This window comes from Mobula hypostoma, chromosome 11 (genome assembly GCF_963921235.1).
Source record: "Mobula hypostoma chromosome 11, sMobHyp1.1, whole genome shotgun sequence".
Classification (NCBI taxonomy): domain Eukaryota; kingdom Metazoa; phylum Chordata; class Chondrichthyes; order Myliobatiformes; family Myliobatidae; genus Mobula; species Mobula hypostoma.
In genome coordinates, this window is record NC_086107.1 from 20684058 (window position 1) to 20699302 (window position 15245).

Below are 15245 nucleotides of genomic sequence, written 5' to 3' on the forward strand. Positions count from 1 at the left end.
GTTTGTGAACAGTCCGATTGTTCTGAAATTGCTAAATCACTATTAAAGTGTCTGATCCCTTATAAAAGACTAACTTCATTTGGCCCTAGAGCCAAATGTCTGTTTCTTTAAAATATCTCACCCGAGTTTAATTTTCTTCCTGGTTTGTTACTTTGTGGGTCTGTTTTTCAACCTAACGGCACCTCTGCAATTGATGTAAATTGATGTGTCTGAATCAAAGAATCACACAGCAGGTCTGTGATGTGCATCAACCACACATTTACATTAATCCAATATTAATCCCACCTTTTATTTTCCCTATGTTCTTATTAACACCCCACTTATCTATATCGTAGGGACAATTTATAGCGACCAATTAACATACCAACCTGCATATTTTTGCAACGTGAGGGGAAACGGACATCTTCAAAGAAAGGAAGTGCAAACTCCAACAAACTGGATTTTTCATGGCCATGTGAGGCAGGGACTCTCCAAGCTCTCCAAACTATATCATGCTTGCATGGTACTATCATATTCTTTCACAGGATATCAACAGCCTGCAAATATTAGAGTCTAGAACAAAAAAAAATGGCTAGAGTAACTTAGTGCGTCAGGTGGCATCTGTAGAAGGAAATGGACAGTCCGCATTTCCGTTTGAAACTTCTTATCCCATGCCCCATCAGTCTTCAGGTTATTCTACTCTGAGACTTGTGCTAATATTTTTTGTGACTTTATGTACTATCATGTGCTGTGTGTGACTGTATGTTCTGTGATTTTGTTTAGATGTACGTATGTGCATGGTTGAATGACAATTAAACTTGAACTTTGAACTTTCATTTGGAATCTACTTTTTTTGCCATCATAATTGCCTTCTTTCATTTATTGACTTCTGTTGAAGTAGATGTATGCATGTTTCTTGTCAGATACACAAACTGTCTGTACTGTAAATCCATGACTCTTACCAAATGCCCTCATTTATTTCTCTAAAGGTATATTCTTTAATATTATCTATCCTCACAGAAAGTCCACTACTGGAGACATCACATTGTCATTCTGAGCCAAGCTGCTTCACTACTACCCTTGGCTTTATGTCTCATGACTTGTATTCAAGTTTCTTGCTTTAGCTTACAGTAACTGTTGTCTTGTCCCCTCCCAAGAATGTGTCACATTTAACTGCCTAGCTCTCTTTACTGCCTGTGCTTCACATTTCTTGTCAGATCCCTTGAGTAACCAACAACTCTACTGTGTCCGCTTGGATCACCGCTCCACATAGAAAAAAAAGGTCTCTTACTTCTTGACACTGGATCATTTTTGGGTGACTCCCTCATACAATAAGACTGGACGCAAGTGTAGTATCTGTAGTAACTTGGTCTTGCTTCTTAAATAAGTAAATAAGAGGTAAAGTTATCAAAAGAGTATTATTTATTGTAGCCAGTAATTGTCAAATTAACAGTGGTGCCTGGCGTTATTTATATCAATCGCATTACAGTCAATTTTTATTGGTACTTTCAGATGATAGGGATAAAGAACTTCATCATCAAGTCTTGCACTTTAACTGAGGAGCTGAAAATTTTCTTTCAATATATAGTCAATGAAATTTGGAAACGTGATTTTTGGCACCGGAACTGCTGATATGCTTCCAATTTTGTTTGGAAATTGAGTGCACATTTCTGTTATATGGAAAAATGAACACTGTGGCAACAACTGCATCCTGTGTTCAAACTGAAATATGCAGAATAGGTAGCTGATTATTAATCCTCCTGTAACAAGGATTTGGCACCAACTCTTTCAAACTGGGCTGTTGCTATCCAGTTAAAAGCATATGTTAATCACATTGATAAACATGAGGAAAACCACCACTTTACCTATAGTATTTATAGGGGTTTAGATTGGTTCATAATTGAGTTAGAATTGGTGAGAGAAAGCTGCTTTTTTTATATTTGTGTGAGGCAGATACATTCTGTTATCTCCAGACTAAGTGTTTTAAATCAGCGGTCCCCAACCACTGGGCCGCAAAGCATGTGCTACCGGGCCATGAGGAAACGATATGAGTCAGCTGCACCTTTCCTCATTCCCTGTCACGCACTGTTGAACTTGAACATAGGGTTGCCAACTGTCCTGTATTTGCCAGTACATACCGTATAAAGGGCTAAATTGGTTTGCCCCGTATTTCCCCTGCTGAGGTAGAGCGTTCCCATGAAAATTTTCTGCCGAAATGGTGTGAAGAAGCAATCACCATTAATTTATATGGGAAAAATTTTTGAGCGTTCCCAGACCCAAAAAATAACCTAACAAATCATACCAAATAACACATAAAACCTAAAATAACACTAACATATAGTAAAAGCAGGAATGATATGATAAATACACATCCTATATAAAGTAGAAATAATATATGTACGGTATAGTCGGAAAGATGAAGGCAAAACCGATTTGTGGGGGAAAAAATTGGCACATACGCGCGTGTGCACACAGGTGCCAGCGCAAGGCTTCATGGTCATGGTAGTCTTTCCTGGGGTAAAGTGTCCCAGGATTTGACTGCTACTTTTGTCCCTTATTTGGGAGTGAGAAAGTTGGCAACCCTAACTGTAAAAGACATGTTGAGGCGAGTTTAACCTTACTTGAAACCGCCCCCTGGTCAGCTGGTCTGCAAGAATATTGTCAATATTAAACCGGTCCACGGTGCAAAAAGGGTTGGGGACCCCTGCTTTAAATGTTATGAGTTTAAAGTCAAGTGGCTTCCATTCTTCTAAGCTTTTCAACATGATATAGGAAGAGGAGAGGGTCTGCATCAAAGGACCACAGAGGGAAGGAAAATTGTGAGTGGGCTTTGGTAGTTGGAGTACAAGAAGGGAGAATGCTCATGGAATGGAAGATGTAAGTGAACATGGCAGAGCAACAGTACTGTGGGAGAAACTGCTTGACACAGGTACTGGTTGCAGAAATGCAGCTTCTGAACTGTGCATGGACCACTGTACAGTGGATGCTAAGGAGATGGTAAAAATGAGGGAGAGGCAGGTACCAGGTCATTAAGTTACTTGACTAGTGACTTTGAGGTTGCACTAACAAGCTAGAGACACCCGTTTAAATTACAACAGAGTTATGAATTTTAAATTATTTAAAATAATGCAGAATTTAAGAACCAAAAGACGCATCACTTCAGAATTAAAAAAAACTCTATGGGAACCAAAAGAGATCTTTAAATATTTCCTACACAGAAAATCTTAATAGTCAGTGCCAGATACCAGATGATTTCAGAAGATACCTTCATCTCCTTCCAACCATCTATGCCCACTATCTTCTAGCTGTCAATTCCAACTTGTAGTCTGATTATTGTGAGAATAATGTAAAAGAGCGGAATGCTGTTATAATGGCAGAGCCAGAGCTACTTAGAATGTAATCAAGTGTTACAATTGGTATACTGTTGTGCAGCAAGGACAGAAGTAGGAGTAAGAAAATGGTAGCACCTGCATGTTAGAACTTTGAGATGGAGAATACAGTAGCGCTTGAAATCTACTACCCTACTACCCTTTATTATCCTATAACCATTAGGTTCTTGAACTGGTGTGGATAACTTCATTCTCCTCAATTCTGAACTGATTCCACAACTTACAGACTCACTTTCAAGGACTCCTGTTCTCAGTTTTTTTAATTTGCACATTGGTTGTTTGTCAGTCTTTACAAATAGTTTTTCATAAATTCTATTGTTTTTTAAAAAATCTTCCTATAAATGCTTGCAAGAAAAGAATCTCGAGTTGGTATATGGTGACATATACGCACTTGGGCAACAAATTCGATTTTGATCTAAAATAGAAACTAACACAAATTAGGTAGCGTCTGTGGAGAGAGGAACATTGTTTCATTTGTTAGTATAGATGTACAGTCAGATGACTGTGAACTTGACATTGAGAAAGAACTGAAACAGGTTGAATGTGTATATCCAAACTAGCCAGATCTGATCCAAACTAGCCAGATCTGATACAAACAGTAAAGGTTTGTTATCTAAAACTGTTCAATATTGAGTTCCAAAGGTTGCAGTGTGCTTAGACTTGCCTTGTTCCTTTTCCTTTATTTACACTTCTCCAGACAAATAAGGTATGGTTAATTAGTATTCCCTTTTTTTTTAAGATGGCAAAGAAAGCAATTGTGTCACCTCAGCCCTCCACACTATCATATTTTCTTTGTTCACTCCAACATTTCCTTTTCGTACAAATTAAGTAAGGCACATTTATTTTTTCCCTTTTCCTGTTCCTAAGAAGGGTCACAGATTATGCCTGACCAGCTTAGATTTTTCAGACTTTTCTGTTTTACTGATGGAGATTGTGATTGGATTAGTGCATGTAACAGTGAGAATTTTACTATATTAGTGTGGTGGTGGACGCTGATGATGTCCATATTGACCTTGTAATGGCCGTAATCTTTTTGCAATTCCATCTAGGTTGTTGGGGCTTATATCCTAGCATGGACTCTAAGTGTGCCCCACTCCCATTGCTGCTTGACAGGGCTTCATTTACCAGTCGGTAGAGAATCTTTCTCCTCGCTCTTTATCTTATCTCTTTTCTTTGGAGTGCCTCTTTCAACTTACTGTGCTGTAGTTTGCTCCAGTCTTTCTGATCTTATCGAATGCACAGTCAATCAAAAGCAGCCAGCGCCTTGCCGTTCTGATAGACGAGTGTGGCTTCAAAATGAGACCAAGTAGCTAGTGCTGCCTTTAGTATTGCCCAAATGTTGAATTGTGTTATCTTTGTACTTGATTAAATAGGTATGAGTTAATCACACATCATAACATGTATGTCTTCACTATTTGCTTAGCCCCCATGTGCAAGCAATAACAAGATTGATTTTACATCATCTTTTAATACCTAGTCTTGTTAATTTCAAATGGCTTTCATACTAGTTCTAGTCTTAAGTACAGTTTGAGTCCTATTATTGAAATAATTCTGCGTCTATAACTAATTTGTTCAAATCCCAGGCAGCCTAATGTCGATGATTAGGTGTATGCCAGTTTACTTGGTGGTTTAGTGAATGTTCCCTCTGTCGACATTATATAACATGCTATATCATTCTGAATCTTGAGGGCATGTTTATGTAAGTCAATTATTTTGTTGAGTTTGACTCAACAAGATGAAGGATATTTGAAGTAAGATGTAATGTACTGGATTTTTATAATATTCATAGGCTAAAAAATAGACTATTCAGCACAATAAGTCCACGCAGACATTTGTGTCTTCCTCAAATTCTTTCCATCATTGTTCTGTCCAACATTACCCTGTATTCTCTTAGACATCTAAGACCATAAGACCATAAGACAAAGAAGCAGAAATCGGCCATTTGGCCCACCGAGTCTGCTCCGCCATTTTATCATGAGTTGATCTATTCTCCCATTTAGTCCCACTCCTTCTCGCCATAACCTTTGATGTCCTGGCTACTCAGATACCTATCAGTCTCTGCCTTAAGTACACCCAATGACTTGGCCTCCACTGCCACCCGTTGCAACAAATTCCATAGATTCACCACCCTCTGGCTAACGAGAGCTGAATAACACATCTCCTTCTACTTTAGGCCACAAACTTATCAATCACCCCTGCTATGAACCACCTAGAGGTCCAAGACACACTCGTTACATGCACGTGCAGTTCAACTCTTTGAGTGATAATGCAGAAAGTTTGGAGTTAATAACTCATCTCCTTCTACCTTAGGCCATGAACTTATCAATCACCCCTGCTGTGAACCACTTCTACAAAGAAGGGATCTGTATGCTCCATGACCGTTGGACTAACTGTGCACATGTAGGAGGGGACTATGTTGAAAAATAAATGTGCTAGGTTTTCTAAAATTGACTCCTTTTTGCCTTAGGCCATGAACTTATCAATCACCCCTTGTAAGTGAATATAACCGAGTGCTGAAGAAGGAGCTCATAACTAGCCAACAGCTATATTAAGAAATAAATATCTATTTTTTGAACCAATTATTTTACACTTTATATTAAAGTGTGGCATGAATTATGTAATGTTATGATAAGTAGAGCATGTGAGCGTAATGCTATGACATAAATTCTATTAATTGACACATGAATACATTTTCAGTTTGATTTTTAGTTTGAACTGACTATCATTTGATTATATTTGATGAAGAAAAGCATTTTTTAAAAATCAAGGGTATTACCTTTTACAGGAATGGATTGCAGGCAGCTGAAAGTTGACACTTTATAAATTTTTCATTGGCTACAGATGGGAAAGGCAGGAAGCCAGCTCAAGGCTGGTTAGTTAAACACAGATAAGCAAGTGAAACTTTAATGCTTGTAAAATAACTAAAATTATTAATTTAAAAGTCGAGGTATCCTGAAATTATCTATGAAAGTATGGAAAAACAAAGAGTTGCAAAGTATTTGATGACGTCAACGTAGTACAAGTGACATTTTAATAGGCCCAAATGTTAAAATTTATTACTTCTATTTCTCGGCTGTGTTTGCGTTGGCATTCGACTTGAAAGAGAATCCAAAAATGTGCAATGAGGAATGCACTTATTCAGTATGAGAAATTTTATTTTTGCTGTGTAGTCTCATAGTAAATATTTTATGCAACTAAAGGAAATCAATTAAATTTTAATTTTCAGCAAGTTGGAATACATAAAGTTGCATTTTCTTTTTTAACGAACCTTTATCCTGTTTAAAAATATTTGAAAACAATTATTGTTTTTATTGAAATTTTACAGATCTAATCAGCTTAAACCATTATAGATTCATCAGGTAGTTTTGTTTTTCCTCAATGGAAAATGAAATATTGCTAAAGGTGTTCATAATTTTTTTAACAACATGGGGCCAATAGAGGTTTACCACTAACAAGTTTTGTCACTTTCTGCCTGCATGTACATAATTCATAAAGACTATTTTTAAAAAGAGTTGAGTATTGTCATCGTAACTTTGTACTTCAGTGAAGCTGGAGTTGAAACACTTTGACTTGTTAAAAACAGGATCCATGCAGCTTTGACTTTATTAGCAAATTGCAAAACTAAAATAGCTTTGGTAATATATTATAAAAACATTTATTTACAAAATGTGCAAATAACAGATGAATACCATGACTGTTGTTACTTTGCATAAATACAAATGTATATTGGTATAAACATAATCAGTATGTGTGATGTAAATATGATCAATTTATATATGTAGCATCGTATGTAATTGTGAATGACCATGCTTTTTCATTTATTAGGTGAACTGAATCCAAAAAGTAGGTTGTATTTCATTCATATAGGACATGGATAAAACCACATTGAGTGTACTATTCACAGTACTTCTCATTTTATTAAAGAAAGGATATTAATACATTGGAAGTGGGTAAGTGAATATTTACTAGACTAAGAGCTGAAATGGGCAGTTTGCCTTATGAAGAAAGATCGGAGAGGCTAGCATTGATTCCACTAAAGCTTTGAAGAATGATATGGGACTGGATCAACTCATGAGGTACTGTGGTATGAGACAAAGTTATTTCTCTGGGGAATTCTCTTCTTCAAAGAATGGAAGCAAACTTGTTAAACGTTTTCAAGGCAGGTTCCTTGAAAAGCAAGGGGTGAATGTTACAGCAGATAGATGGGAATGCAGAAAGTATTTGGGTAAACCATAATCTATTGAAGCAAAGAGCTGATTATTGATTACAGGAGGAGGAAACTGGAGGTCCATGAGCCAGTCCTCATCAGGGATTTAGACATGGAGAAGATCAGCAACTTTAGATTCCGTGGCATTATCATTTCAGAAGATCTGTTCTGGGTCTTGCATGTAAGTGCCATTACAAAGAAGGCATGACAGTGCCTCCACATGTCATCTAAAACTCCGACAATTTTCTATAGATTAGTGGTGGAGAGTATACTGACTGATTGCATTACGACCTAGTATGGGAACACCAATGCTCTTGAATGAAAAAACCTACAAAAACTAGCAGATACAGCCTAGTCCATCACAGGTAGAGCCCTCCATTGAGCATATTTACTCAGAATGCTGTCGCAGGAAAGCAGCATCCATCATCAAGGACATCCACCACCCGTGTCATCTTCTCTTCTCGCTGTTGCCGTCATGAAGGGCCTCAAGTCATACCATCAGGTTTAGGAACTGTTATTACCCTCCAACCATCAGGCTCTTGAACTGGGAGAGGGTAACTTCACTTACCCCAACACTGAATTAAATCCACAATCTATGGACTCACTTTTAAGGACTCCACAACTTCTGTCCTCAATATTTATTTATTTATTTATTATTTTCTCTTTTTTTAAATATTTGCATAATTTATGGTCTTGCACATTGGTTGTTTGTCTTTATTGTGTGCAGGTTTTCATTGATTCTATAATGTTTCTTTGTATTTGCTGTGAATGCTCGCAAGAATATTAATCTCAATGTAGTATATAATGACTTGTATGTACATTGGTAATAAATTTACTTTGAATTTTGAAAGGTGGCTGTTGAGGCTGAGTGATTGGGTATTTTTAAAGCAGAGATTGATAAGTTCTTGATTAATAAGGGTGTCAAAGGTTTCGAGTAGAAGGCAAGTGAATGGAGTTGAGAGGGAAAGTAAAACAGCTACAATCAAATGGCAGAGCAGACTCGATGAGCTGAATAGTCTAATTCTGCTTGTATGTCTTATGGTCTAAGTCATATGTTTGTAAAAGAGCAATTATACTCATTCATAGTTTAGACAAAGAAGATCTAATCCAATAATTTCTAATACTTTTCATTTAACTTTAATATTAATTTCTAAGAGGAAACTTGTGAGATAATAGAACAAAGGGAGATTTGTGAGGGGAGATATTCACCTTTGGAGTTACTTCATTTTTATAATGTTCTAAATTAGCCCTATTCCAGAAAACAATGACGCTTGAATTGGTTTAAACCTAAGTAAGGAAAGCATTCCAGGTATGTTTTCTTTAACTATTATTAAAATATTCTTCTCATATGCATGTAGGAGGGGAGAAATCACAGATGCCTGGTAGTTTTTTTTTGCCACGTCTGAGGTCTTGATCTTCAAAAATAAACTTTTTCTGCAGAGCTAAATGTTTAGATAACCAAGCAAGGCATTAATAGAATGGATTATTCATTCTTCCAGTGAATAATCAATGAAATGGATCATGTCTGGATTATTATTTGTATCAGCTTTGGTTTATTTGATGGGATTTTTGGCTATAAATTGAACATTGTTGAGTTTAGGGTCATATCAAAGTTTTGAGAACAATAATGTAAACTGGCATCCTAGAGCCATATTGAAGATATTGCTGCATTACTGGATGAAGCATTAAACCTAGTCCTGTCTATTTTCTCAGGTGAAATTAAGAGCATTTTGAGAAAGTTGGGGAATTATTCCAGGTCACCTGTATAGTGCTTAACCTGGCTTTCTCTGGGAGCATGCTTTGTTTACATTGGCTTCCTCATTCATGTACAACACTAGTAGGAGTCAAAAACATTTTGTTGGCTATAAAGTTCTATAAGGGACTTTGAAGGTGTTAGAAATATTTGTTTTTCTTTCTCATATGTATTGTAGTCATACCCAATGAAGCAAATGGAGAATATATCACGACCCCTGATAAGTGCCCAAAAGTAGAAGATCGGAGGAAGTGGGGAGGTAGAGTTGTCATACTCTAGCTTCTCTTATGACCTGCTGAGTTATGTGCTTGAGTTAGCTGAATTTATAGTTAGTGGTGATCATAAGGATGTTGCTGATGATATGATAATGGTAAAGCCTTTGAAGGTCAATACTAGATTATGTATCATGAATGTTATTTGCACTTTAATTGGATATGCAGCATTGGACTGTTTTGTACGATAATGACAGAATAAAGTTCAATGATTTACGCACAACCCCTGTTCTGAACTTAAGATGGAGAGAAATTCATTGTCATCTGAATGATCAGGACTACCAAATAGCCTTCAACAATTAAACGTATTCTCTTTTTTGCCAAAGATGATTCCAAACACTACAGAGTTATTTCCTGATCCCCACTGATTTTAATTTTACTAGGATTTTGTGATGCCAAATTTTGTCAGTTGTTGATTAGATGTCACAAGTGGATGCCCTCATCATTTGCACCTTTGGAGCCTTCTGACCTAGTCAGTGAGGAGGCCTGGAATCATTTAATCCTCGAGGAATACAGCTGAGCATTGGTAATCAGATTATGGTAGTTTTTACACACAGTGGCCACTTCATTGGTGACCTCTTGTACCTAATAAAAATGGCCCTGAGCATATGTTCATGTTCTTCTGCTGCTGTATCCCATCTGCTTCAAGGTTTGAAATGCTGTGCATTCAGCTATGCTCCTCTGCATGCCACTAGTCTAATACTTGGTTATTTGTGTTACCTTTACCTTCCTGCCATCTTGAACCAGTCTGGCCATTCTTCTCCGACCTCTCTCATTAACAAGGCGTTTACACCCACAGAACTGCCGTTCACTGGATGTTGTATTTTTTTCACACTATTCTCTGTAAACTCTAGAGACAGCTGTGTATGAAAATCCCAGGAGATCAGCAGTTTCTGAGATGCTCAAACCACCCTGTCTGGCATCAGAAATCATTCAATGGACAAAGATCATATTTCCTTCCCATTCTGATGTTTGATCTGAACAACAACTGAACCTCTTGACCATGTCTGCATGCTTTTATGAATTGAGTTGCTGCTACATGATTGGCTGGTTAATTATTTGCATTAATGAGCTGATGTACAGGTGTACCTAATAAAGTGGCCACTGGGTGTATATGATAGTGCTGCTGCCAACCTTCATCTCTCTATGAATGATCCAAAGTTGGGTAAGATATTAATTAGCCAGGTTGCTTCTGCCCTGCTTTATGTATACTGAAGATATTTTGGACAGTTGATAAAAATATGTCAATGTTTATGAACTGCATTAACTTGGCTAAGGATGCTGCTAGGCCTGATGCTGATATATCTTCGTCATAACAACCAGACAAGTCACCTGGTTTGATGGTGATGAAGAAGAAGAAAGAGTATATAAAGAGCAACACACAAAATGCTGGAGGATCAATCAGCATCTATAGAAATGAATGTTTTGGGCCGAGACCCTTCATCAGGACTAGTGGCAGTCCAGGTGAAGGATCCCAAACTGAAGTAGTGACAGTCCATTTCCCTCTACAGGTGATGCCTAACTCACTAAGTTCCTCCAGCAGCTTATATTTCACTGAGGGGCCCAGTGGCTGACTTCTGTTCCTTAGCCGTCTCAATTTAATTGATTCTTCCAGTTTCTGTGCATCACGGAAGAGCTCTGATGCCATAATGATGGTAATTATCAGGAAACTTTGCATATGCTCTTTTAAAGTTGGCACTATGACTTTAGGAGGCATAGTTTATAAATCTGAGTATGAAATTGGTGTCAAATGCAATGAAGAAGCTTTGTCAGAAATAGAGGTGAGATGTAGGACCAAAAGAGAAGAAGTAAGTATTCACAGGCCCTTTGAAAGCTGGAAAGGAGGAGGTGTGGCAGAGAGTTATTGAAAAGAACTCCAAAGTTGTAGATACAGCAGTGTGATTGTGAAGTCAGGACTCAGTTCTTGAGGGCAATGGCAATCTGGAGTGGCAAAGGTTGGATGGAAGTAGATCTATATCAGCTATTTGAGAAAAGATGATAATAGAATGGAAACTAGTGGATAATCACCTCAGGCAAAGTTAGAATGAGTATATAATTGCAATCAATATACCAGGCATTGGCAAGGTTTAGATTGTAAAACTATTTCACAAACTGAGATCATAAATAGTAAGAGAACTATTAACTTGGGAATGAAATATTCTGAAGTAGAATGAAATGAATAATATGATGATAATTTGCAAAAAAATATTTTATTATTAAGCAAAACATATAACAGACACTAAATATTCTTCAGAGATCATCAGGAAGAAATATTGGATTAAAAGAATTCTTTCTCATCCCAAGGTTGAGAATATTGCATGGAGTCGACTTTCATCTTCTGCTTTCCATAAGTGGATCTTTAATTGCTTAATTTGGAATAATACATTTCATTTATTATTTTTTATTTAGAGATACAGCATAGTAACAGGCCCCTCCAGCCCAACAGGCCCACACTGCCCAATTACACACATGTGAACAATTAGCCTACATCTTTGCAAGTAGGAGGAAACTGGAGCACCCGGAGGAAACCCACTAGGTCACGGGGACAACATAGACTCCTTAAAAACAGCAGCAGGAATTGAACCTGGGTCACTGGTGCTGTAATAATGTTATATTAACTGCCATGTGGAATATTAAAACCATTATTACTCTATCTAAACATAGAAATCTCAAGCAAACAATTGAAAATATTTAAAAAAATCATTTTACAATTATGATTGTAATGATGAACTATATCTCACTCAATCCAATCTTTTTACCTCACTACGAGCTAAATCTGTGGTTGCACAATCATTTGGAGGCTACATTGCTCGCAAGAGCCTAGTAACTGCTGTTCTGAGGGTACCCCACATGAAATGGGGTGTATGAAGCAATTGAGCTCTTAAAGCCTTTTAAAAAAGACAGTTGAAATTGTTTAATTTCAAAACTTAAAAAAATGTTTCAATTGAAATAATGAATTTAATTGAAAATAAGTACTGATAATAAATTATAGCACGCACAGATATAGAAATTGAGAACGCTCAGTCGACTTGTTCACAGTTCCCAATAGATTTGCTGGACAGTTGTCAACATAGTTTTACCTAATGTAAATATTAGAATATGTATCATAATTAGATTAAATATTAGCATATAACAGAATGTACTAGCCATCTTATTTTATCTTGACTTTATTTTCTCACAGGAAAAGAGATTACTGCAGAAAGCTTTATGGAAAAGTTGGATAATGGAGCACTTCTCTGCCAGCTTGCACAAACATTACAAGAAAAATTCAAAGAAAACAACGGTGAAAACAAATTAGCCAAGGTATGTATGAAAGCCATTACAATGACCCCTTTAACTTCTGAACTCTTACTATTTAGTGAGATAGTGAGAGTTTGGTGATTTTGGTTAGTCATTTGTGTTTAAAATTAGAACTTGTTTCTAGATAATAGATTTGTTTGTTCTGGACTTCAATTGGGTGTCTGTCACAAGGGCACTCAAAAATAAACAGTTCAAAGCAGCACTAAGGCTGACATGTGCAGCCATTTGTGTTACCTTTATGGAGTATTTTAACCAGCTGATAATGATCAAAAATTGAAATAACACTATTCTAATATTATTTTAATCATGTAGGCGTCATCATCTCTTCCAAATCAATCACTATCTTTTTAAGAAGTCCAGATTAATTCAGCTTTTGTAAAAGATCAAGGATCAACTTTATTTGCCAAATGTATTTACATGTATTTACTTCTCTTCGGTATTCACCAATGAGAGGGAACTTGATGATGGTGAGGACAATATGAGTGAGTTTGATGTTCTGGAGCATGTTGATATTAAGGGAGAGGAGGTGTTGGAGTTGTTAAAATACATTAGGACGGGTAAGTCCCCGGGTCCTGATGGAATATTCCCCAGGCTGCTCCACGAGGTGAGGGAAGAGATTGCTGAGCCTCTGGCTAGAATCTTTATGTTCTCGTTGACCACGGGAATGGTACCTGAGGATTGGAGGGAGGCAAATGTTGTCCCCTTGTTCAAAAAAGGTAGTAGGGATAGTCCGGGTAATTATAGACCAGTGAGCCTTATGTCTGTGGTGGGAAAGCTGTTGGAAAAGATTCTTAGAGATAGGATCTCTGGGCATTTAGGGAATCATGGTCTGATCAGGGACAGTCAGCATGGCTTTGTGAAGGGCAGATCGTGTCTAACAAGCCTGATAGAGTTCTTTGAGGAGGTGACCAGGCATATAGATGAGGGTAGTGCAGTGGATGTGATCTATATGGATTTTAGTAAGGCATTTGACAAGGTTCCACATGGTAGGCTTATTCAGAAAGTAAGAAGGCATGGGATCCAGGGAAGTTTGGCCAGGTGGATTCAGAATTGGCTTGCCTACAGAAGGCAGAGGGTGGTGGTGGAGGGAGTACATTCAGATTGGAGGATTCTGACTAGTGGTGTCTCACAAGGATCTGTTCTGGGACCTCTACTTTTCATGATTTTTATGAACGACCTGGATGTGGGGGTAGAAGGGTGGGTTGGCAAGTTTGCAGACGCCACAAAGGTTGGTGGTGTTGTAGATAGTGTAGAGGATTGTCAAAGATTGCAGAGGGACATTGATAGGATGCAGAAGTGGGCTGAGAAGTGGCAGATGGAGTTCAGCCCTGAGAAGTGTGAGGTGGTACACTTTGGAAGGACAAACTCCAAGGCAGAGTACAAAGTAAATGGCAGGATACTTGGTAGTGTGGAGGAGCAGAGGGATCTGGGGGTACATGTCCACAGATCCCTGAAAGTTGCCTCACAGGTAGATAGGGTAGTTAAGAAAGCTTATGGGGTGTTAGCTTTCATAAGTCGAGGGATAGAGTTTAAGAGTCGCGATGTAATGATGCAGCTCTATAAAACTCTGGTTAGGCCACACTTGGAGTACTGTGTCCAGTTCTGGTTGCCTCACTGTAGGAAGGATGTGGAAGCATTGGAAAGGGTACAGAGGAGATTTACCAGAATGCTGCCTGTTTTAGAGAGTATGCATTATGATCAGAGATTAAGGGAGCTAGGGCTTTACTCTTTGGAGGGATGGAGGATGAGAGGAGACATGATAGAGGTATACAAGATAATAAGATGAATAGATAGAGTGGATAGCCAGCGCCTCTTCCCCAGGGCACCACTGCTGAATACAAGAGGACATGGCTTTAAGGTAAGGGGTAGGAAGTTCAAGGGGGTTATTAGAGGAAGGTTTTTTACTCAGAGAGTGGTTGGTGCGTGGAATGCACTACCTGAGTCAGTGGTGGAGGCAGATTCACTAGCGAAGTTTAAGAGACTTCTAGACAGGTATATGGAGGAATTTAAGGTGGGGGCTTATATGGGAGGCAGGGTTTGAGGGTCGGCAGAACATTGTGGGCTGAAGGGCCTGTACTTTAAGGCCTTGTACTGTACTGTAAATTAAGGTGCAGCAAATTCCTAAAACATAGAACATAGAATAGTGCTGTACTATTCTATGTTCTATGTTTTAGGAATTTGCTGCACCTTAATTTCAGAGTACAGCAGAACATGTTAGAAACATTTGGAAACTTGGCAGCTTGTGGTGAGAATAAGGTTAACATTTGAAGTCAAAGGTCCCAGCATACTTGCGATAATGTCAGTGTTTTTGTGCATTGTACTCTACTTTTTACAATAGTCTGTAC

General features: G+C 37.9%; 1 protein-coding gene across 1 annotated transcript in view; it reads left to right on the forward strand.

The window, feature by feature from the left end:
• Positions 1-15245, forward strand: part of LOC134353615 (growth arrest-specific protein 2) — a 204231-nt gene that overhangs the window by 47567 nt on the left and 141419 nt on the right. The window contains exon 5 of the mRNA XM_063061751.1: positions 12782-12903. Coding sequence (XP_062917821.1) covers positions 12782-12903 — 122 coding nt within the window. The remainder of the gene's footprint in view (positions 1-12781; positions 12904-15245) is intronic.